This window comes from Geotrypetes seraphini, chromosome 7, assembly GCF_902459505.1.
Source record: "Geotrypetes seraphini chromosome 7, aGeoSer1.1, whole genome shotgun sequence".
Lineage (NCBI taxonomy): Eukaryota > Metazoa > Chordata > Amphibia > Gymnophiona > Dermophiidae > Geotrypetes > Geotrypetes seraphini.
This window is the reverse complement of record NC_047090.1, coordinates 45869038-45894489: the sequence shown is the minus strand read 5'-3', so window position 1 is coordinate 45894489 and position 25452 is coordinate 45869038. Positions and strand designations below refer to the sequence as shown.

Below are 25452 nucleotides of genomic sequence, written 5' to 3'. Positions count from 1 at the left end.
ATCTGGCTTTCCGAACGGGTTTCTTCACTAGATAGCCACTCAAAATTGTGTGAACTGAGGGGTCATTTTACTAAGGTGCGCTAGCCATTTCAGCATTTGGCATTAGCGTGTGGCACACATTAAAATGACTACCGCACCTTAGCAAAAGGACCCCTGAGTTAGCGAAAGCTGATCTCTTTGTGGTGTACCTTCAGAAGCATTGAGATAAAGCAGCAGATTTCTGCTACTCAATGGCTACAAATTTGGACTTGGAGGATGAGGTGTACAGCATCAGCATCTATGAAACAAACCTGATTGTTGGGTTTTTTTTTTGTTACATAGAACTTTTTGGACCCCAGTTCATTTGCAGAAGTTAGATAGTTCCAAATCTAATAGATGCTGGCACTGTCATCTTGAAATAGGGACACTGGATCATTGGTTGCTCTATTGTCCTTTGATATTCATCTTGTGGAAATCAATATGGGGACAAATCAATTTGATTTTGGAATCTTCTATGCCGCTGTCTTATGAGATGGTTATTTGTGGTACCTTGCAATTTTGAAGTTAATTATATATATTTGTATATTTTAATGCATTGTTTTTGAATGAGGGTGTGATAGGACAGAGTACACTATTGGGTTTCAAGAAGGGATTAGATGATTTCCTGAAGGAAAAGGGGATAGAAGGGTATAGATAGAGGATTATACAGGTCCTGGACCTGATGGGCCGCCGCGTGAGCGGACTGCTGGGCGTGATGGACCTCTGGTCTGACCCATGGAGGCACTGCTTATGTTTTTATGAAAAATTAAAAAAGAATTAAAAAAAAAAAAAAATACATGGTTTGATTGAATTTGTGGTGAAAAAAACCTTGGATTGCAAGTAACTTGCAAAACATTTGATTAAATTTTAACTTGATATACAAGCAAAGTCTTGCCATATGAGTACACACAGTATACACTCATCACAACTGAGCCGATGGTTCTTCTCTCTCTGACGCTGCAGGAGTGTAGTGACTTCTAAACGAGCGAGGTCTTGCAATACGAGTACACACAGTATACACACATCACAACTGAGCCGATGGTTCTTCTCTCTCTGACGCTGCAGGAGTGTAGTGACTGTTCTAAACGAGCGAGGTCTTGCAATACGAGTACACACAGTATACACACATCACAACTGAGCCGATGGTTCTTCTCTCTCTGACGCTGCAGGAGTGTAGTGACTGTTCTAAACGAGCGAGGTCTTGCAATACGAGTACACACAGTATACACACATCACAACTGAGCCAATGGTTCTTCTCTCTCTGACGCTGCAGGAGTGTAGTGACTGTTCTAAATGAGTGAGATCTTGCAATACGAGTATACACAGTATACACACATCACAACTGAGCTGATGGTTCTTCTCTCTCTGACGCTGCAGGAGTGTAGTGACTGTTCTAAACGAGCGAGGTCTTGCAATACGAGTACACACAGTATACACACATCACAACTGAGCCAATGGTTCTTCTCTCTCTGACGCTGCAGGAGTGTAGTGACTGTTCTAAATGAGTGAGATCTTGCAATACGAGTACACACAGTATACACACATCACAACTGAGCCGATGGTTCTTCTCTCTCTGATGCTGCAGGAGTGTAGTGACTGTTCTAAACGAGCTAAGTCTTGCAATATGAGTACATACAATATACACACGTCACATCATCACAACTGAGCCAATGGTTCTTCTCTCTCTGATGCTACGGGAGTGTAGTGACTGTTCTAAATGAGTGAGGTCTTACAATACAAGTACATACAGTATGCACACGTCACATCATCACAACTGAGCCAATGGTTCTTCTCTCTCTGACACTGCGGGAGTGTAGTGACTTCTAAACGAGCGAAGTCTTGCAATACGAGTACATACAATATACACACGTCACATCATCACAACTGAGCCAATGGTTCTTCTCTCTCTGATGCTACGGGAGTGTAGTGACTGTTCTAAATGAGCGAGGTCTTACAATACAAGTACATACAGTATACACACGTCACATCATCACAACTGAGCCGATGGTTCTTCTCTCTCTGACACTGTGGGAGTGTAGTGACTTCTAAACGAGCGAAGTCTTGCAATACGAGTACATACAATATACACACGTCACATCATCACAACTGAGCCAATGGTTCTTCTCTCTCTGACACTGCGGGAGTGTAGTGACTTCTAAACGAGCGAAGTCTTGCAATACGAGTACATACAATATACACACGTCACATCATCACAACTGAGCCAATGGTTCTTCTCTCTCTGACACTGCAGGAGTGTAGTGACTGTTCTAAACGAGCGAAGTCTTGCAATACGAGTACATACAATATACACACGTCACATCATCACAACTGAGCCAATGGTTCTTCTCTCTCTGATGCTACGGGAGTGTAGTGACTGTTCTAAATGAGCGAGGTCTTACAATACAAGTACATACAGTATACACACGTCACATCATCACAACTGAGCCAATGGTTCTTCTCTCTCTGACACTGCGGGAGTGTAGTGACTTCTAAACGAGCGAAGTCTTGCAGTACGAGTACATACAGTATACACGCGTCACATCATCTCAACTGAGCCAATGGTTCTTCTCTTTCTGACGCTGCAAGAGTGTAGTGACTGTTCTAAATGAGCAAAGTCTTGTACAGTATTTTGTATTAAAGTTTTGGAGTTGTGGAACGAATCGTCTAGTTTCCATTATTTCCTATGGGGAAATTCGCTTTGATATATGAGTGCTTTGGATTACAAGAATGCTTCTGGAGCAAATTATGCTCGCAAACCAAGCTTTTACTGTACAAGAAAATGGAGGATCAATGAGGATTTCTGCTGTACATATACAGTATACGGAGTTGTACAGTATACTCTGTCAAGCCATCTGAAGATCAAACTAAATATCTTAGAAGAGGTTATGAAATCAATGTTTATTGTTTATTGGAAGCAATTGGGATTAGTACTTGGTAGTTTATGTGATTTATTCTTTACTAATCATAATAAGCCTAAATTTTTTTTAAACAATTGTGTGTGTTGGGTATGATCAGAATAATTGTTTATTTTTCCTCACAAACTACTTAACCTACTGTTTCATTCTCTTCCTTCTCTCTCTGGGCCTGAATGGTTCCCTTTCCCTCACCTGTGTTTTCTTCATCATGTGGCCTCATTCTTTCATTTTTCATCATGTTATTCAATGGTCATACAACATTCCATCTCCATCACGTGACTTCAAGCCAAATCCTTCGTTCATCATTGTAAGTACTATAGATATAGCAATAAACAATATTCCAGAAGGTACAGTGTGAGGAGAGGAATGTGTAAACTATGATGGAAGGAGGGGTGGGGTGGGGTGTCTATCAATCCATTTTTAGCTTTTGAATACAGATTTACTACCAATCTCTGAAAAGAATTAATGGGCAATTTCTAGCAATCTGCCTGCATGCAGAATCCTACAGAACTCATAATTGGGCCCTTTTACTAAATGGTGTTAAGCCCTAATGCATTTTTAGTACACTCGAATCTAAGATGAGATTTTGGGGCCACAAAAATGGGCCCATATGACCTGGTGGGCCAGGACTCATGAGAACTGGTGGCAGCCATACAGGGAGCGGCTCAGGGCCTGGCAGGAGCACAAAAAGCTCGCTGATGCCCGCTACACTGCTGGGCCACGAAAACTCAAGGCATCCATTCAGGGAGGGACTCAGCATGGGATAGGAGCACAGAAAGCTCGCTCTTCCCTGGTATACCACTGGACCACCAGGGATTCAAAAAGGTACATGGGGGAGGCAGGAAGGAGGTAAAAAAAAATTGTCACAATCAGCCGGAACAGGATACGGGAGGGATCCCTCCTGAACTGGCCTACCATTGGACCAATAAATATGAGGATACAGTCGTAAGCAAAAACTCAAAAAAACAAACGTACTGTGAATTTGTTTAGCAGAAAACCACATTCATCCAAAACCAAAATTGAAAGAAGACAAAAAAAAATCATAAATACAAAAAATGGAGAAAACAGACCTCATACACGGGCAGCCGGGAGTGCACTATACTCTAAGCCAGTGGTTCCCAATCCTGTCTTGGAGGACCACCAGCCAGTCAGGCTTTCAGGATAGCCCTAATAAATATGCATAAGAGAGATTTGCATATCATGGAGGTGGCAGACATGCAAATCTGTTCCATGCATATTCATTAGGGCTATCCTGAAACCCTGACTGGCTGGTGGTCCTCCAGGACAGGGTTGGGAAACCACTGCCCTAAGCCACTTGAGGAAAAATCAGGAGTAAGACCTTCATGAGAATGAAGGTGAAGACCCCAAAAGTTATATTTTTAAGAGACTCTGTACTTATGAATTCAAGTTTTTGAACAATCATATCTCTCCCTGTCAGCAAGAAATAATATGCTCTTTAAGAGATTCATCTTTGACCCAGAAAGCTGGTAATTATCTGCTGACTATTACAACATTGGTTATCTGCTGACGTAGCAGCCTTGGACATTTTGAGACTTTTCTGAAGACAAACCCAAACAAAGGGCTCCTTTTATGAAGGTGTGCTAGCGGTTTTAGCGCATGCTACAATGCCCCCCCCCCCACCCACCCGCTAGATGCTAACGCCTCCATAGAGCTAGCGTTAGTATTTTCCGTGTAGTGCAGGGTTGGCGCACGCAGCATTGTAGCACATGCTAAAAATGCTAGCGCACCTTTGTAAAAGGAGCCCAAAGTGTCCTACCAAAAATGCTGACAATCAACAATCAAGCTCAGGAAGGGAGGGGGCCTACTCTCAGAAATTATTGAACTTAGTATTAAGAATGCATTGTCAGGGAAAATAGAAAGGAGTCAGATTTTGACACTAGGTGACATCATGCTTCAATATGGCTCTGTGATAAGTAAGTAGACCATACAACCAATAATCAATAGAAATGATGAATGTGACAAACCAATGAAAAATGAGTATGTAATCTGTAACTGGGTGCTACTCTAGGTTATTGAACTAAAGTATATAAGTGGCATACCGGCTGCCTTAGACTTTAGGATGGATCCATAAAAAGGAGGTGGCCACTCTGTATATGGACTGAAGAAGTTTGATCACGTAACATCTTCCTATCGACTTCTACACTGGCTGCCGATGGAGGCACGTGTGAAATTCAAGTTTGGTTGTTTTTGCTTCATGGTACTTTATGGCTTAGCCCCTAAATATATAACGGACTTTTTCTCTTTCACAACCAACAGACATAGGCGAAGCTCACACCCGAACTTTGTTTCTCCACCGGTTAGAGGTGTAAATTTAAAAGTCATTACCAACATCTTTTCTCAGATCAAGCAGCACTGTGGGGTAAAGACCTAGAACAATTACTCGTGCCTACTACCTATAGGGAATTCAGGAAACGTCTAAAAACACATCTGTTCCTGAAATACTTAGGAAACCAATCTATACAATCTTAGTCCTCAACAAATGATCTCTAGAACGGTCAATCACCAAGTCTATACTTTATTGATTCCACTCAATCTGTAACATCTTTAATCATTGTAAACTGCATAGAACTTCACGGTCCTGCGGTATATAAAAAAATTGTTATTAATATTATTATCCATCAGTTCAATGTGCTGTACTTTGTTATCTCATCTAAACTGACTTTTGTCTATTACTAATAAACTTTTGTTATATACAGCAATTGGGTTGTTGTGAGGTCAGTTTATGAGAAGGTTGGCAGCCTGCTTTCTCACACCTGTATCATCACAGATCTGAAAAATCTCCATACACGTTTATTATATCAATCTTTCATTTATTTCAATAAACCTATTTTTCCAAACTAATTCTTTTTCTTTGTATTTAGACTGGATGAAAAAATTATTTAATCTCCGTAAAACATGATGCAATGACTACAGCTGGGAAAAAGATATTTTTCAGTTCTAACTTTGATCTACAAAAGCGTGAAAGACTTATCTTAAAGTCATCTCTCTCAGGCAGTATGTTAATTGCTTCTTCATGGAATGCTCCAAAGAGGCTTGCTCCAGACAGAAAGCACTTCTGTTTCGCCTTACCAAGGCTACATCAGGGGAGAAATAATAACATAACTTCACTCATCATTAGCACTTCCATACGCTTTCACGCAACAAGAAAAACAGGAATGGCACACCCCAAAATGGCCGCGAGCTGTAGTCATTGCAACATGTTTTACGCAGAGTAAATCATTTTTTCTACCACTGGACCACCAGGCCATATGGCAGGCTCAGTGGAGGCCTGCAGGTAATTGGGGGGGGGGGGGACAGGGGACAGGGTAGGGAGGTGGAATAGGGTGTAGGGCCTGGCAGGGCAGGGAGTAAGGGGGGCTAGGTACAGAGCCTGGCAGCACAGGGCACATGAATATTAAATCTCCCCCCACCCAACTTCAATTCAAGTCAACCTCTTTTCCTCCTTTTTTGGGGAGGAAAGTGTACCTCGGTTTATATTCAGATCGTCTTATATTCGAGTATATCCAGTATTCATTTTCCAAAAATATTTTTTCAGCCGGGGCATGCCATGGGTGAGGAATGAGTGTGGAAATGTTATTCAAGTAGCCCTTGGGTTACCAGATATCCAGACTTACTTGGACATGTCCTCTTTTTAGAAGACTGTCTGGGTGTCTGGATGGGTTTTTAAAATGCAGCAGTTCATCCAGGTTTTCAAGTTTGGGGCCACATTTGGAGGGCCTCTGAGAATGTGTGGGTGTGACGTGATGATGTCACATGCATGTGCATATGTGTGCGATGTCACTGCATCACATCTGTGCATGTTCGAAGGCCCTCCAGATGTGGCTTCAAGCTCAAGCAGAAGAGATTTGGGAAGCAGGGCTGGGGTGGAACAGGGCGTGACTTGGATGAGACGAAGCAGGGCTGGGTAGAACTTGATGGGGCGGGGCTACATGTCTGGATTTTAGCGTTTCTGGTAACCTTAGGTAGCCCTGCAGAAGAATCATGATTTAGAGGTGAGGTGTAGGGATTCTCAACCGCTGAATAATAGTGACATCTAATGATCATACTGAGAATGTGCACATGCTAGTTTCAGGAAGAAGTACTTGTCTGACAGAAGGATGTTCAGTGCAGTAAGTGGACATCGAGTTAGGGGACTTTATAAAGGGGGGTGAAGTAGTCACAAACAAAGGCTCATAGAGTAGTAGGCTCAGTAGGAGTAAGTTCCAGTTGATTTTGAAGCCCTAAGGAGCTGCTGGACAAAAAGAAGGGACAATAATGTCAAATTTTGGATACATGAATCATCAATTCCTCTCATCCCTTTTCAACCCAGCCCACTGCTCCCCAAATGTTCTCTGTCCATCCTGGCAGACCTGAGAAACTGCAAGGGATTCTAGTCAGAAATGAGATTACCCGGGGTGTATTGTCCTTCCCTCACATTTCATTTAAGCATCAGAAAATTCAAAGCACAGTGACCTAGAGTGGTTTCTTTCTTTATTTTTCCATTTGTTCAATTTACTAATGTCGCATGCTTTGAAAGGAATTCTATAATTGGGCATCTCTTTTTAGGTGCCCCAATATGTGTGATGTGAGACAATTCTGGTACAGAACAGAACCTAGGTGCTCCAGGTCCATTATAGAATACTAGTGTTTCCCAGTGTTGTTGTACACCAGGAGGAATGACAACACAGGGACAGAGATGGTGATATAAAACAAGAAACTTTATTATCAAATAAGAACATAAGAATAGCCCTCATTCATAGGTCCTCTCAGCCTTCTCTTTTCCAAACTGAAGAGACCTAAACTCTTTAGCCTTTCCTCATACGCGAAGAGCTCCATCCCCTTTAAACCCTTGCTCTTCTGTGAACCTTTTCTAATTCTGCTATATCTTTTTTGAGATATGGCAACCAGACTTGAAAGCATGAAGGATTTTTTTTTTATTCTATCATGCATCTCTTTACAGAGATCAGAAAGTACCCACAATATCTGACCAAGAAATAAAGCATTATGATAATGACAGTACATAGAAAAAATTATCTCTATCTTGCTCACATACAAAAGCCACTAATAGCATAGTCCTCTTAGTCCCTATCATCCACTGATCTTTCTAGGATGGCACACACATCCAGACTATCATTGTAGATATCAGTCAATTGTAACGTTATTCCCTTGTCCAGAATTTATTGGTAGAAAATAATGTTTTTTCAAGGAGTCTTTAGGTAATTCCAAAGGCACCCTGGGGAAGTTCACAAATCTCAAGTTTAATAATCTTAATTTATTTTCCAATTACTTCCAACCACTGATGTATGAATAGTTTATCCTGCTTAAGAGTATTAATCACAGTACCTTGTTGTTCCAGTGTTTCCTCCACTTTTGCAATCCCCACAGATATTGAACTTAATTTCTCCTCCTGATGCACCTTATCCAATACTAGCTTTTGAGATATTCTAGCAAATTAATTGGAAGCCACTGGTCCAACTGCACCAGGGCAATCCAGATGAAATTCAATGTAGCCACTTGAGATTTCGTCAAAGGAACAGTTGATTTCTTCTTCATAGGGTTACCATATGGCTCCAGAAAAAGGAGGATGGATTGAGACATCCGGGTTTTTCTTCCATTGCTTTCAGTACAAGTAAAACCCGGATGTCTCAATCTGTTCTCCTTTTTCTGGAGCCATATGGTAACCCTACTTCTTCACAAGAGGAGATCCAAGGCTCTACACTGAAAAGCTCTTCTCCGAGACTGGTGATAAATTTTACAACTTCTGCTCAGTCCCCACAGACAACACCTCCACACTTAACTTGCTCATTCTGCAATTTGAATCATCCATAGAGGCCACTAAATCCAGCAGGTTAAATACTGCACTTGACTCTAATCCAAATGACAAGCCTACATTTTAGCACTCAAGACTACATCCTGTGACACCTCATGGCTGAAATATTGTGTGGTGGGTGGGCTTCATGCTTCAGGGCTCAATGAGCATACCAGCTAATAGTAGGCCAAAGCCTCCTCCACTAGAGGCCCTTTTACTGAAGACACTTTCCAAAAAGTAGGGACAAAGGTTGTAATCAATCGCTATTTCACTTTGGGAACTCTAGAAGGCTCAGAAAAACACCTTACCTTCTCGCTTTATTTCAGAGCCATCTCAAAGGTAAAATGGTGCTTTAAAATTCAATATAGGAAAAACATTTAAGAGTAGGTTCCATCCAACCAAACACATCCACTTTAGCAGCAGCCATCTTGGATCCCTGGCCCTCTGTGCCTTTTGACTTAAATTTAGTCCTCACCTTGGACTCCTGAAATCTCCTTTTGAGCCTCTAAAAAAAAAAAATCCTTCATATTCTTAACTTGGAAATTGTTATTCTTCATAGCTATCGCTTCATACTACATGTATTCCTACTTGTCAGTGGAAAAAATGATCTCATCTGCAGCAGGTGTTTTCTTTAGGCAGCAAGATTGAAAAAGACACACAATCCCTTCCACCTTCCCTCCACAGTTGCCTCACTGAGTTCTGAACCGAGGAGCTGAGGAGACTGCTGTATATCTTCAGAACATGGCAGTGAGTTCTAAGCTCTGGGAGAGCAGATCCATCTGTATACCTTATCAATTCTGCTGTCTATGAAAAACCTATGTTACAGATAAGCATCTTTGCTTTTTGATGCATAAAGCACTGTTTTCTGTGCAGATGTGGCTTTCAAAATTGCACTTTTATTGCTAATGTCTATATCTGTCCTTTCCCCTCTGTCTGGCTCACTACATTCAAATTCAGTTCCTGGCAGACTCTCCTTTCCAATCCTGTTTATCGTGTTCTTTCACAGCTCACAAGAACAAAAAACAGGACATGCTGCAGCCTTGTGATACTGAGTACCCTGCATTTGTCTATGAACCCAAGGTGCAAGAGGCCAATGGACTTATTGAGTGTGGAGACTGCCAAAAGTAAGTGAAACTCTCTTGTTCTTTCACTGTGGATTATATACTTGAGCGTATAATAACTAATTAGTGTAAGGTGACCACGAACATCCACTGGGTGGAAGCCATACTTCAGCACATTTAAAAGTCTCACCTTCCTCTGCTTCTGCTCTTCCCTGGCAGTCGGCTGCAGTAAATAACTACTTAATTTCTGCCACAGCTCCTTTTCCTATTCTTCCAAATTGCAAAGCTGGGGGAGCAAAACACCTTTTGGGTTGAAAGAGACATCAAACAATCAAACAAACCATCCAAGTTCTGTCCTTCTCCTGCTGCTGATTTCCTAATTTACTTTTATGATTGAAGTCCCATTTTGTATAGGGAATCATAAGAACATAAGCAGTGCCTCTGCTGGGTCAGACCAGAGGTCCATCATGCCCAGCAGTCCGCTCACGCGGCGGCTCATCAGGTCCAGGACCTGTATAGTAATCCTCTATCTATACCCTTCTATCCCCTTTTCCTTCAGGAAATTGTCTAGTCCCTTCTTGAACCCCAATACCATACTCTGGGAGCGCATTCCAGGTGTCCACCACCCTCTGGGTAAAGAAGAACTTCCTAGCATTGGTTCTGAATCTGTCCCCTCTTAACTTTTCCGAATGCCCTCTCATTCTTGTAGTTTTCGAAAGCTTGAAGAATCTGTCCCTCTCCACTTTCTCTATACCCTTCATGATCTTGTAAGTCTCTACCATGTCCCCTCTAAGTCTCCACTTTTCTAGAGAAAAGAGCCCCAGGTTCTCTAATCTTTCAGCATATGAAAGGATTTCCATACCTTTTATCAATCATGTCGCTCTTTTCTGAACCCTCAAGTATCGCCATTTCCTTCTTAAGGTACGGCGACCCATATTGGACGCAGTACTCCAGATGCAGGCGCACCATCGCCCGATACAATGATAGGATAACTTCTTTCGTTCTGGTTGTAATACCTTTCTTGATAGTACCTAGCATTCTATTTGCCGCCTTAGAGGCCGCTGCGCACTGTGCCGACAGCTTCATTGTCTTGTCCACTGTTACCCCCAAGTCCTTTTCTTGGGTACTTTCACCCATTACCAGCCCTCCCATCATATAGCTGTACCTTGGGTTTCTGTTTCCTACATGCAAGACTTTACATTTTTCTACATTAAACTTCATCTGCCATCTCGTCGCCCACTCTCCTAGTTTGTCCTTTGTAAATCTTCGCAGTCCTCTTTATTCCTAACTCAACTAAATAGTTTGGTGTCATCTGCAAAATTTATTATTTTGCACTTTGTCCCTGTTTCTAGATCATTTATAAATACATTGAACAGCAGCGGTCCGAGTACCGACCCCTGCAGAACACCACTTGTGATCCTCCTCCAGTCCGAGTAGTGGCCCTTCACTCCCACCTTTTGCTTTCTACCCACCAACCAATTTTTGATCCATCTGTGTAAGTCTCCTTCCACCCCATGTTCATGGGGTACCTTGTCAAAGGCTTTTTGGAAATCTAAGTATACGATGTCTATGGGGTCCCCTTTGTCCATCCGTTTGTTTATTCCTTCAAAGAAGTGCAACAAGTTCATTAGGCAAAAGCCATGTTGGCTTGGTTTCATCAGTTTATTCCTTTCTAGATGCTCATCGATGTTGTCTTATATCAGCGCTTCCGCCATCTTCCCTGGAACCAAAGTCAAACTTACCGGTTCCGAATTCAAACTTACCGGTAGTTCCCCGGGTCACCTCTCGACTCTTTTTTAAAGATGGGCGCAACATTAGCTATCTTCCAATCCTCCAGGATCACGCCTATTTTCAAGGATATATTACAAATCTGCTGTAGTACATAAGAACATAAGAACATAAGCAGTGCCTCCGCCGGGTCAGACCATAGGTCCATCCTGCCCAGCAGTCCGCTCCCGCGGCGGCCCGAACAGGTCACGGCCTGTCTGAGTCACCAGAAGGGGCCCCCTTGCCACCTTGGTTTCCCATTGAGTCCTATCTTCCCATCGAAGTCCTAACCCTCCGGTCTTGCACATGCACGACCTGGTTGGATTTCTATACTTATTACCTAGTTAGCTTTCTATACCTGTGTTACATCCCAGCACCTCTCTCAGTATCCCACGATCCCCCTATCCCTCAGGAATCCGTCCAATCCCTGTTTGAATCCTTGTACTGTACTCTGCCTGATCACTTCCTCCGGTAGCGCATTCCAAGTGTCCACGACCCTTTGTGTGAAAAAAAACTTCCTTGCATTTGTTCTGAACCTATCTCCCTTCAGTTTTTCCGAATGCCCCCTCGTGCCTGTTGACCCCTTCAGCCTGAAGAATCTGTCCCTATCCACCCTCTCTATGCCCCTCATGATCTTGAAGGTCTCTATCATATCTCCCCTGAGCCTCCTTTTTTCCAGAGAGAAGAGCCCCAGCCTATCCAACCTCTCGGCGTACGGGCAGTGTTCCAGCCCTCTTACCAGTTTTGTTGCTCTCCTTTGGACTCTCTCAAGTACCGCCATGTCCTTCTTGAGGTACGGCGACCAATATTGAACGCAGTATTCCAGATGCGGACGCACCATCGCTCGATACAATGGCATGATGACTTCCCGCGTCCTGGTTGTTATGCCCCTCTTTATGATGCCCAGCATCCTGTTGGCTTTTTTCGAGGCTGCTGCGCACTGTGCAGATGGCTTCAGTGATGCATCCACCAGCACACCCAAGTCTCTCTCAAGACTGCTGTCTCCCAACAATGCCCCTCCCAATTTGTAGTTGAACAACGGGTTCTTTTTCCCTATATGCATGACCTTGCATTTTTCCACGTTAAAGCGCATTTGCCATTTGTTTGCCCAGTCTTCCAGCTTGTCCAGGTCCCTTTGCAGGTCCTCACACTCCTCCCTGGACCTAACTCTGCCGCACAGTTTGGTATCATCTGCAAATTTTATAACCTCGCACTTTGCCTCCTTTTCCAGGTCATTGATAAATATGTTGAAAAGTAACGGCCCCAGCACCGATCCCTGTGGCACACCGCTCGTGACTCCCCGCCAGTCAGAGTATTGTCCCTTTACTCCGACCCTCTGCAGTCTACCCGACAACCAGTTCTCGATCCATCTGTGCACATCCCCTCCCACCCCGTGGTTCCACAGCTTCCTAAGCAGCCTTTCATGTGGCACCTTGTCGAAAGCCTTTTGAAAATCAAGGTAAATGATGTCTATAGGTTCCCCATTGTCCACCCGACTGCTTATTCCCTCAAAGAAGTACAGAAGGTTCGTTAAGCATGACCTTCCCTTACAGAATCCATGCTGGCTTGTTCTCAGTAGGCCATATCTCTCGATGTGCTCGCAAATACCGTCCTTGATCATAGCTTCCACCATCTTCCCTATAATTGAAGTCAGGCTCACCGGCCTGTAGTTCCCGGGGTCACCCCTCGATCCCTTCTTGAAGATAGGTGTGACATTCGCCAATTTCCAGTCCTCTGGTACCTCTCCAGTTTTCAAGGATAGGTTGCAAACATGCTGGATTGTGCCCACTATTTCTTGTCCTAGTTCTTTCAGAACCCTTGGGTGGATCCCGTCCGGGCCCGGCGATTTGCCACATTTTAACCTGTCTATCTGCCTGAGGACATCCTCCTTACTTACCTCTATGTGTTCTAATTTTTCAGCCTGTTCCCCACTCATGAGCTCCTCTGAGTCCGGTATATTAGATGTGTCTTCTCTCGTGAAAACCGACGAGAAGAACGTGTTCAACCTCTCAGCTACCTCTTTATCCTCCTTAATCACTCCCTTCCTATCCCCATCGTCCAACGGCCCCACCTCCTCTCTCGCTGGTCGCTTCCCCTTTACGTAACTGAAGAATGCCTTGAAGTTTTTCGCCTCCCTGGCCAGCCCCTCTTCGTATTTCCCTTTTGCTTTTCTAACTTCTCGGTGGCATTCCTTTTGGCATTTCCTGTGCGCCTGGTGATTTTCCTCCGTTGGGTCCTTTTTCCATCTCCGGAAGGACACTTTCTTGTCGTTTATTGCCCTCTTTACTTCTGCTGAGATCCAAACTGGGTCCTTTGACCGCTTGTTCTTGCTGCCTTTCCTGAAACTTGGGACGTACATTCTTTGTGCTTCCTGCAGGGTGTCCCTGAATAGGGTCCAGGCGCTTCCTACAGTCTCCATCCTAAGGATGTTTTTGAGCTTCCTCCCCACCATTTCCCTCATAGCAACATAGTTCCCTTTCCTGAAGTTGAGCGCAGTTGTTGCGGTCCTCCTTACTGTGGGTGTCCCCCTTTTTAATGTGAATCGGATCGCATTGTGGTCACTGTTGCCTAGTGGTCCTCCCACTTCTACCCCTTTTGCAGGCCCCTCTAATCCGTTTAGGATGAGGTCAAGAGTAGCACTCCCTCGCGTCGGTTCCCTGACTAGTTGCTCCATGAAGCAGTCCCTCACAGCTTCTACAAATCCCGTTTCCCTAGTGCAGTTGGAGTGACCCGTACTCCAGTCAATCCCCGGGTAGTTGAAGTCCCCCATCACTGTTACACTTCCAGTCCTGCATTCTTGTCTCAGTTCAGCTTCCAAGTCGTGTCCGATTTCCTCCGGCGTACCAGGTGGGCGATAGTACAGCCCCAGTTTTATGCCTGCACCCTTGTTTCCCGGCAATTTGACCCATAGCGATTCCAGCCCCTCTGCCTTCGTTGCCATATCCATCCCGACCGAGTAGATAGAGTCCTTTATATATAGTGCTATGCCTCCTCCCTTCTTGTGGGTCCTGTCTCTCCTGTAGAGCTTGTACCCCGGCAGCGCCACATCCCATTGATTCTCCTCTGTCCACCATGTTTCTGTAATTCCAATTATATCCAGGTCTTCCCCCTTGGCCACGACCTCTAGTTCATCCATCTTGGCCATGAGGCTTCTTGCATTTGCGTATAAGCACCGCAGGTCCCGTCGTTTTTCCTCCACCTCTGCATTCACCTCTGCATTCACCTGGGCCGCCTCTCCTGTTCCCTGTACTTCTGTTTTGCCCTTTGCCTTTACCCTCATAGCTTTCAGCTTCCCCACATTTCTGCCACCCCACTTCCCCGCTTTTCCTCTGGGTTTTCTTGCCCCCTCCTGGGCCCCGGCCTCTGTTCGATCCCCCTCGCCTTGTGTAGCCCCTAAAATGCCCTCAGCTTTCGTCCTCTTGCCACCCAGTCCTCCTGTGTCTCCATGCCCCTTAGTCTCCATCCAGCAAGCTCCCTTTACCTGTTGTTTCCCTCGCTGTCTGATCCTGAGATCCACTGGTCTCTCTACTTCCTCCGTGCAGTCAGCCCGTTCAGCATCTGTTCTGGATACTGTTGTCCGAAGCGTCAACATCAGATCAGCTGTCGGCTTTCCCCCTCTCCTCAGTTTAAAGCCCTCTTGATCTCCTTCCTCACATTGGTAGCCAGTAGTCTAGTTCCTTCTGTGCTCAGGTGCAGGCCGTCCCGCCGGTAGAGCTTACTCTTACCCCAGAAGGACGTCCAGTTCCTTACAAAGTGGAAGCCCTCCTCCTGGCACCATCTCCTCAACCATGCATTCACAGCCTGGATGTCTGCCTGCCTTTTTGCATCTGCTCTCGGCACAGGCAGGATCTCCGAGAATGCTATCCTCCGGCTACTCCGCTTCAGTTTTCGTCCCAGAACCCTGAACTGGTCAGTCAGCGTGGCCATGCTGAAGTTCCTCCGGCTCACATCATTTGTTCCGATGTGGATTATCACCGCAGTCTCCTCTGTCTCTGCTCCGTCCAGGATCCTCTCGATCCTATCAGTGACATCCCGTGTCTTGGCCCCTGGGAGACAAGTCACTAGCCGGTCCTCCCTTCCTCCAGCTACGTGACTATCTACCTCTCTCAAGATAGAGTCTCCCACCACAATAGCGGACTTCCCTTTCCTCAGCAACCTCCTCTGTCTCAGCTCCGTGTCCTCAGTGTAATGTGGTGTCTCTCCCTCGGGGTCCCGGTGAGTCACGGTCTCCTCCTCTTGCGTGATTCCTCCGCTAGGTCCTTCCCCGGTGTCGCCTTGTGGATCCTGGGTCTCGTCTGCCGACATCTGTCTGTGCAGCTGATGGTCCTGTTCCTCCACCTTCCTCCTATAGGCCTCCTCGATGAATCTCTCGAGGTCCCTCACCTGGTCCACAATGGGGTCTGCTCCATCTGTGTCCTTGGTTGACCAGTTCGTCTCCTCTGTGTTGCGCAGTCCCTCCAGTCCCTCCAGTTCCTGGACCCTGACCCTCAATCTGCCGACCTCCATCCTCAGGCTTTCCAGTTCCTGACACCGACTGCATATGTACTCCCGCCTTCCCAAGGGGAGGTAGTCATACATATTACACTCTGTGCAGTATACCGGAAAGTACCTCTGGGATCCTGGGTCCTCCATTGCTCTCGTGAAGTGCTGGTGTGCTCCTGCTGTGGGTAAGAGAGAGAGAAAAGAGAAAAGAAAGTGAATTACTTGGCGTTTCTGGCTCCCTCGCAAAGGCGCTCTCGCTAAGGCGAGCGCCTTCGCCGCGCGCCGAACGGCTGGGCGCCGTTGGCTCCCTTCTTCTTAAAGGAGGAGCCCAGGCCCGATGCAACCTATGACGCGGGTGGGGGGGGCGGAGCTAACTCTCGCCGCGACCCCGGTCTTGCAGCCTGCTCTGGCTGCTCTTCCTGCCTTCCCCTCTGCCTCTCCTGCACCTGCAAAGGAAACAAAAAGAAAGAAAACGCTGCCGAGGCTTGCCTCGTGCCCTGGCTCCCTTCTTCTTAAAGGAGGAGCCCGGGCCCGATGCAACCTATGACGCGGGTGGGGGGGGCGGAGCTAACTCTCGCCGCAACCCCGGTCTTGCAGCCGCTATTTCCTCCTTTAGTTCTTTCAATACCCTAAGGTGGATTCCGTCCAGGCCCAGAGATTTCTCAGTTTTTAATCTATCTGCTTGTGTACGTCCTCAAGGCTAACCTTGATGGATGTTAGTTTTTCTGCTTGATCTCCTATGAAGATTTTTTCAGGTTCCGGCACGTTAGATTTGTCCTCTTTTGTAAATACTGATGAAAAGAACATGTTTAGTCTATCCGCCACTTCTTTTTCCTCCTTCACCACTTCTTTCCTATCTCCGTCATCCAGTGGTCCCACCTCCTCCCTTGCTGGCTGCTTCCCTTTAACATATCTGAAGAACGGTTTGAAATTTCGTGCTTCCCTGGCTAGCCTCTCTTCATATTCTCTTTTTGCTCTTCTCACCACGAGATGACATTTTTTTTTATGCTTCCTGTGCTCTTTCCAGTTGTCCCCGGTTTTGTCCTTTTTCCATTTCCGGAATGAATGTTTCTTATCTCCTATCGCTTCTTCATTTCTTTAGTTATCCACGCTGGGTCTTTTGTTCGGCTCTTTTTACATTCTTTTCTAAATCTGGGGATATACAGATTATCCCAGGACAAGCAGGCAGGTATTCTCACTAGTGGGTGATGTCATCCGACAGAGCCCCGATACGGACATCTTGCAAGCATGTCTTGCTTGAAGAAACTCAGAAGTTTCGAGATGCCTGCACCGCGCATGCGCCAGTGCCTTCCCGCCCGATGCTCCGGGCGTGTCTCCTCAGTTCTTTTTCTTCTGCGGAGCTGAGAAGTCTATCTTCAATTTGCGCCCATTGAATCTCTTTTTTTTGCCTTCTTTTTTGCCGCGGGTTGAGTTCTTTTGGTTCTCCTGTGCATTTATTTCTTTCTTTGATTTCTTTTTCAAAAAAAAAAAATTTTTCCTTCCAATACCGGGTCGGCCGCGTGGCTGGAGCCCCACGCCTTCGACCTTGCGGCGGAGCTTTTCCGGCCTATGTCCCGGCCGATCACCGGTTTTAAAAAGTGTAGCAAGTGCCAGCGCACGATTTCGCTCACGGACCCTCATCGACGCTGCTTACAGTGTCTGGGACCGGATCGCTTCCCGAAATCATGCCGGCCTTGCTCCACTCTGACGGCGAGAGCATTTAAGCGTCGCTGTCTGCTGTGGGAGAGTCCATGTTCAAGATGGAAGCTTCATCGGATCCTGCAGCTTCGACATCAACATCGACAGGTGCTTCGACTCCTTCTGCGAAGCCCTCTGCCTCCCCGGCTGCTTCGGGCCTCCTGAAACCGGCGTCGTTCACACCGGTTTCGGCGCCGGCTTCGGCGCCGGTGCCTTCATCCGTCTCCTCGGAGCAGGTATCGACCCCGACAGTTCCTCCGGTGGTGCTCAAGGTGCCGAAGACTGACAAGCAGAAGCACGTAGCACCCAAGGAGCGCGGAGACCGTGCGGAAGGGCCCCCTTTTGGTGCGGATCCCTCCATATCGGCTTCGTTGCGGTCCATCCTGGAGGCTCAGTTCGTGGAGCTCATGCAGACCATGGGGCCTCGGCTGATTGCCACCATCCAGAGTGACCTTCCAGCTTCGGCTTCGAGGGGCGGACCGCCCCCTCCTCCTCCTCCTCGCCGCACTACCTCATTACTCGGTGAGGAGGAGCGGCGAGCGGTGTCCGGGTCCTCGAGGAGGTCCTCCGTTAGCGCTGTACCTCCTTTGGAACCGATTTCCTCGAGGAGGGCCTCCCTTAGTGATATGCCTCCCTTGGAGCCCATCCCCTCGAGGAAAGCCTCGTTTAGTGACCTGCCTCCCTTGGAACCGATTACTCCGCCCCATGACTCAGTGTGGCGTCCACCTTCGGGCCCACCCAGTCCTGGGCATAGCAGGAAGCAGGACGAGTTCTTCCGAACCCCCTATCAAACCTGGGCGTCGTCGGGGGAGCCTCCGCCTCTGCCGCCTCTGCGATCGACGGCATTGAGTCCAATCTGCTCCTTGGAGGCGTCTGAGCCAGTTTCTCACAGACGGGCTCGATCCCCTTCCAGGCATCGGGAGGGGCATCGATCCAGACATTCTTCGAAGCATTCCTCTCGACACTCGACTGTCTCGCCTCAGAAGAAATTGCCTCGGTTGGGGTATGCTGCTTCGACTGGGTCTCCTCCTCCGGGCCCGGAGTTCGAGGACCCCGAGGTTTTCTACTCGTCCTGTTGCTCTCAGGCCTCTCTGGAGCCTGAAGCCTCTTCTTCTTCTAGTCCGTCTCGCAGACCGGCGACGGCAGACCAACTGTCCTTTTCATCGTTCCTCAGGCAGATGGCGGATGACATGGACATTACTCTCGATGCTGGGTCTCGATATTCCAAAGAGTACCTCGATACCATGCACTTGCCTCGTCCTCCGGCAGAGTCCTTGCGGCTTCCCCTGCACAAGCTCCTCGACCAGACCTTCATGCGATGCTTCGAGTCTCCTTACTCTATCCCTGCGGTCCCTGGCAAATTGGATGCGCGGTACTGCACGGTGCATCATAAGGGCTTCGAGGGTCCTCAGCTTTCTCACCAGTCCCTCCTGGTCGAATCCTCACTCAAGCGGTCTCATCCTGGCCAGGTCTATGCTTCAGTGCCTCCGGGCCGCGAGGGCAGAACCATGGATAAGTTTGGTCGACGCATCTATCAGAATTCGATGATGGCGTCTCGAGTCCTGAATTACAATTTCCACTTTGCAGCCTACTTGGAATTTTTTCTACCTGTGCTTCGGAAGTTCACACCATACATCGAATCCCAGGCTAGGTTTGAGTTTGAGGAAGTGGTTGCTTCGCTGTCCCAACTTCGGCTTCAGTTAATGCAATCTGCCTATGATGCGTTCGAGCTCTCCGCCCGAGCGGCGACCTGCTCGGTGGCGATGCGCCAGTTGGCCTGGTTGCGGACCATTGATATGGACCCGAATCTTCAGGACCGCCTGGCAAACGTCCCGTGTGCTGGGGCGGATCTTTTTGACGAATCCATCGAGACTGTCACGAAGAAGTTGTCTGACCACGAAAAGTCCTTCCAATCTATCCTTCGGCCGAAGCCTAAGCCTCAGCAGTCTCGACCTTCTCGTCCGCCGTTGATTTATCAGAGGCGTTATCAGCCGAGGCAAACTCCTCCTGCGAGGCAACCGTCGAAGCGTCAGCCTCCCCAAAAGGGTCAGCCTAAGTCTCAATCGCCTGCTGTCCCTAAGACCACTCAGCCTTTTTGACTGTCTCGTCGAGGGCATAACCAACCTCGTTCTGCCTCCCCCTGTTTTTCCCATCGGAGGGCGCCTCCATCATTTTTATCATCGCTGGGAGGCCATAACAACCGACCTCTGGGTCCTTACTATCATCAAGGAAGGATACTCTCTTCATTTCCATCGGGTCCCTCCGGACCACCCTCCAAGAGAATATCCTTCCAACTTGACTCAGACCGCCCTTCTTCTCCAGGAAGCTCAGGCTTTGCTCCGGCTTCATGCCGTGGAGCCGGTCCCGACGGACCAACTGAACCAGGGGTTTTACTCCCGGTACTTCCTTGTTCCGAAGAAGACGGGCGACCTGCGACCCATTTTGGACCTCAGGGCCCTCAACAAATTTCTAGTCAGGGAGAGGTTTCGCATGCTGACACTTGCTTCTCTCTACCCTCTCCTCGAGCAGAACGACTGGTTATGCTCTCTGGATCTCAAGGAGGCCTACACTCACATTCCCATTCATCTGGCCTCTCGCAAGTTCCTCAGATTTCGGGTGGGACATCTACATCTGCAGTATCGAGTGCTTCCATTCGGCCTGTCCTCGTCTCCCAGAGTCTTCACGAAGTGTCTGGTGGTGGTGGCCGCTGCACTCCGGAACAGGGGTCTTCAGGTATTTCCATACCTCGACGACTGGCTCATCAAGGCCCCGTCAGCTCCAAAGGTCATTTCGGCGACCTTGACCATGATCTGCTTCCTGCAGAGCCTAGGCTTCGAGATCAATTTTCCCAAATCTCATCTGCAGCCTACCCAGTCTCTTCCCTTCATCGGGGTGGTACTGGACACCGTCCAGCTTCGAGCATTCCTTCCTCCTCAGCGCATGGATGCTCTTCTTCATCTCTGCCAGTCTGTATCTTCTCGCCAGTCCATCTCAGCGAGACACATGATGGTCCTCCTGGGCCACATGGCCTCTACAGTTCATGTGACGCCCTTTGCCAGTCTCCATCTCAGAATTCCTCAGTGGACCCTAGCTTCTCAATGGACTCAAGTGTCAGGCCCGTTGACTCGACACGTCATAGTCACTCCTGCTCTTCGGCAGTCTCTACTTTGGTGGATGACCTCTTCGAATCTATCCAGAGGTTTGCTGTTTCACGCTCCTCCTCATCAGAAGGTTCTCACTACCGATTCCTCGACCTATGCCTGGGGGGCTCATCTGGATGGGCTTCGCATTCAGGGATTCTGGACCTGTGCGGACCGACTCCATCAAATCAATCTTCTGGAGCTCAGAGCCATCTTCAATGCTCTTCAAGCTTTTCAACATCTGCTTCACGACATGGTGGTCCTCATTCGCACCGACAATCAGGTCGCCATGTATTATGTCAACAAGCAAGGGGGCACGGGCTCGGCCTCCCTCTGCCAGGAAGCTCTCAGAGTCTGGGATTGGGCGGTACGCCACAACACCTTCCTCAAAGCTGTCTACATTCAGGGGAAGGACAATGTCTTGGCGGACAAACTGAGTCGTCTTCTCCAGCCTCACGAATGGACACTCCACTCCAAGCCCCTTCATCAGATCTTTGCTCAGTGGGGAACGCCTCAGATAGACCTCTTTGCGGCTCCCCACAATTTCAAGCTGCCTCAGTTTTGCTCCAGGATCTACGCTCCTCATCGCCTCGAGGCAGATGCTTTTCTGCTGGATTGGGGGAATCGCTTTCTGTATGCGTTTCCGTCATTCCCTCTCATTCAAAAGACTCTGGTCAAGCTGAAGTCCGACCATGCCACCATGATTCTGATAGCTCATCGGTGGCCCAGGCAACCTTGGTTCTCCCTTCTACTTCAACTCAGCAGCAGGGAACCGTACCTACTTCCAGTGTTTCCTTCACTGCTTACTCAGCATCAGGGGTCTCTGCTTCATCCCAACCTGCAGTCTCTCCACCTGACAGCTTGGTTCCTCTCAACGTAACTCCGCACCAGTTTTCCCAGGCGATGAGGGATGTCTTGGAGGCTTCCAGGAAGCCTGCTACTCGTCAATGCTACTCCCAAAAATGGACTAGATTTTCTTCATGGTGTATTTCCAAATCTATGGAGCCTCAGCGAGCCTCCCTATCCTCTGTTTTGGACTATCTTTTACATCTGTCTCAGTCTGGTCTCAAGTCGACATCTATACGAGTCCACCTGAGTGCTATTGCGGCTTTCCATCAGCCTCTACAAGGGAAACCTCTCTCTTCTCATCCTGTGGTTTCCAGATTTATGAAAGGACTTTTTCATGTCAATCCTCCTCTCAAACCGCCTCCAGTGGTTTGGGATCTAAATGTTGTCCTTTCTCAGCTTATGAAACCTCCTTTTGAGCCTCTGAGCAAGGCTCCACTAAAGTTTCTCACTTGGAAAGTGGTTTTTCTGGTGGCCCTCACATCTGCTCACAGGGTCAGTGAGCTTCAGGCCTTGGTGGCGGACCCACCTTTCACAGTATTCCATCATGACAAGGTGGTCCTCCGCACTCACCCGAAATTCCTGCCTAAAGTGGTCTCTGAATTTCACTTCAACCAATCCATTGTGCTTCCAGTGTTCTTTCCAAAGCCTCATTCTCATCCTGGAGAATCAGCTCTTCACACTCTGGACTGTAAACGTGCTTTGGCTTTCTACTTGGATCGCACCAAACCACACAGAACTGCTCCTCAACTTTTCGTCTTCTTTGATCCAAACAAGTTGGGATGACCTGTATCGAAGCGCACCATCTCCAACTGGATGGCGGCTTGTATCTCTTTCTGCTATGCCCAGGCTGGATTACCCCTTCCCTGTAAGTTCACAGCCCATAAGGTCAGAGCAATGGCAGCCTCTGTAGCCTTCCTCAGATCGACACCGATTGATGAGATTTGTAGGGCTGCCACTTGGTCCTCGGTTCATACGTTCACCTCTCATTATTGTCTGGATACTTTCTCCAGACGGGATGGGCAGTTTGGCCAAACTGTGTTACAAAATTTGTTCTCCTAAGTTGCCAACTCTCCCTCCATCCCATTGAGGTTAGCTTGGAGGTCACCCACTAGTGAGAATACCTGCCTGCTTGTCCTGGGATAAAGCAATGTTACTTACCGTAACAGTTGTTATCCAGGGACAGCAGGCAGCTATTCTCACGTCCCACCCACCTCCCCTGGGTTGGCTTCTCTGCTAGCTACCTGAACTGAGGAGACACGCCCGGAGCATCGGGCGGGAAGGCACTGGCGCATGCGCGGTGCGGGCATCTCGAAACTTCTGAGTTTCTTCAAGCAAGACATGCTTGCAAGATGTCCGTATCGGGGCTCTGTCGGATGACATCACCCACTAGTGAGAATAGCTGCCTGCTGTCCCTGGATAACAACTGTTATGGTAAGTAACATTGCTTTTTGCGCCTCACTCACTGTGTCCTTGAATAAAGACCAGGCTTGCTCTACAGTCTGCGATTTCTTTGAGCTGTTCCTAAGTTTCTTCCTTACCATTACTCTCATCGTTTCGTAGTTTCCTTTCTTGAAGTTAAAAGTTGTCACTGTGGTTCTCTTTCCCTTCAATATTCCTATTTCAACTTTGAACTTGATCATATTGTGATCGCTGTTTCCCAACGGACCCACTACTTCCACTTCCTTTGCAGGTCCTCTTAGCCCATTAAGGATTAGATCCAGAGAGGCATTCCCTCTCGTCAGTTCTCTGACAAACTGTTCCATGAAGCAGTCCTGTATAGCCTCCAGGAATCTGGTCTCCATAGTGCATTTTGAATTTCCAAGACTCCAGTCTATCCCGGGATAGTTGAAGTCTCCCATAACAATCGTGTTACCGCTTTTGTATTCTCGCTTCATCTCAGCTTTCATTTCTTCATCGTTTGCTTCGGTTTGCCCAGGTGGACGATAGTACAGGCCCATCCTTATCTCAGGCCCTTTCCTTCCTGGTATTTTAACTCTTAGTGATCCCAATTTGTTGGATGTCACCACTGTGTCCAGGTTGTGATGTTCATATTTTCCCCGTTAGTTTACAAAAGGCTCTATCAAATGTGGAGACTTTTGTAAAGTATGTATAGAGAATGACACAGGGAAAAAATTTATCACCATTCCCGCCCCATCCCCACCCGCAAACTGTCAGATCCCATTCGCACAAGCCTCAAATAGTTATGATTTTATACTGAACTTATTTTATTAAAGTATAAAAAGAGACAATATTCTGTACAATTGTCATTTTATATGTACAAATAATACAGAGCAAGGATCAATAGAAACCTTGTCTCCCCTCCCTTTTACAAATATCCCCTCCACTATTGTGAAAACTGAACAAACCAAATTACTACAGAATGCTACATAGAAAAATCAAGCTAACAGAATACTTCAGTCGCACATGGCAGGAATAGTGTTAGGGGAGTGCAATTAGGGCAACTGCTTCTTGGTCAGAGAGAGTGAGCCCTAAGCCAGCTGGAAGCTAAAGAAGCACAGCCTGGGCTTTGTAGTCCCCAGTTATGTCTAATACCAGCTCTAGCAGGATACATATTTCAAGTGCAGAAGTCAGTGTGAACTTTTTTCAAACATACATTTAATTCCCATTATAAAATAGAAACTACACATACAATTTTTCTTCCTGATCAGACCACACACCTTGAAATCACTGCATCTTAGGAATCTACACACAGAGAAGAAAAATAGTAAAAATAGAGGGCATAATTTGAGGTTACAGAGAGGAAGACTTAGGAGCAATGTTAGGAAATTCTTCTTCATGGAAAAGGTGGTAGATGCCTGGAATGCCCTCCCGAGGGAAGTGTTGGAGAGGAAAACGGCGATGGAGTTCAAAAAAGTGTGAGATTAAAAATAGAGGATCTCTGATTAGAAAACGAAGGATGTAAATTAAAGAGCTAAGACCAGTATTAGACAGACCTGCACAATCTGTGTCCCACATATGGTGATTAGGTGTAGGATGGGCTGGGGTGGGCATCAATGGGAACTCCACTAATATGGAATATGAGGATGTTTGCTGGCCAGACTTTACGGTAGATATCCTGCAAACAATGGGATGGTTGGATAGGCTGAAGTGAACTTGGACGGCAACTTCAACATTTAGAAAATAGGACAATACCAGACTTTACAGTCTATGGCACAGAAGTATCAAAGAAGAGATAAGTTAATCAATTCTTGTATTTTTTAAATGAGTATCAGTAATGGGCAGACTGGATGGACAGGTCAGGTCTTTATCTGCCATCATTTACTATGTTACTATACATAGTATGGAAATCTACATGTGCAGATGTGGTTATTTCCACGTTTAGATGCTTTTAAAATGACCTCATCAGTATTGCTCTTTCATGCATACATTCTTCATGCAAATCATACAAATCATTATTCATTCACCTGAGACATAACCAAATCAACAATAAAAATCTTGATGCTAGAAAACCAAAAGAGAAAATTGCAAAAACACCATTACCAAGTGAAGCATCATTGGGCACCATCAGTCTGATCAAAAAATATCCAAGCTCACATTGATATGTTACCTGAATATACCTAGTGCTTTAGAAATAATACCTTTGCCAAAGCCTTGCCAGCCAAAGAATTTCATTACTGAGCTACTCTCCTCTCCTTGCACTGCTACAGTAACCTGGAATTCAGTAGGGTGCCTCCGACTGCCAACTCTGGGAC

At 46.9% G+C, this 25452-nt stretch overlaps 1 protein-coding gene across 7 annotated transcripts in view; it reads left to right on the top strand.

Moving 5' to 3' along the window:
* CACNA2D4 (calcium voltage-gated channel auxiliary subunit alpha2delta 4) overlaps positions 1-25452 on the top strand; it is a 577533-nt gene that overhangs the window by 478496 nt on the left and 73585 nt on the right. For 6 of the 7 annotated variants that reach the window (XM_033951433.1, XM_033951432.1, XM_033951431.1 and 3 more), the window contains 2 exons: positions 3220-3240; positions 9749-9866. In XM_033951433.1, coding sequence (XP_033807324.1) covers positions 3220-3240; positions 9749-9866 — 139 coding nt within the window. The remainder of the gene's footprint in view (positions 1-3219; positions 3241-9748; positions 9867-25452) is intronic. The other variant, XM_033951430.1, reaches the window with a different exon arrangement.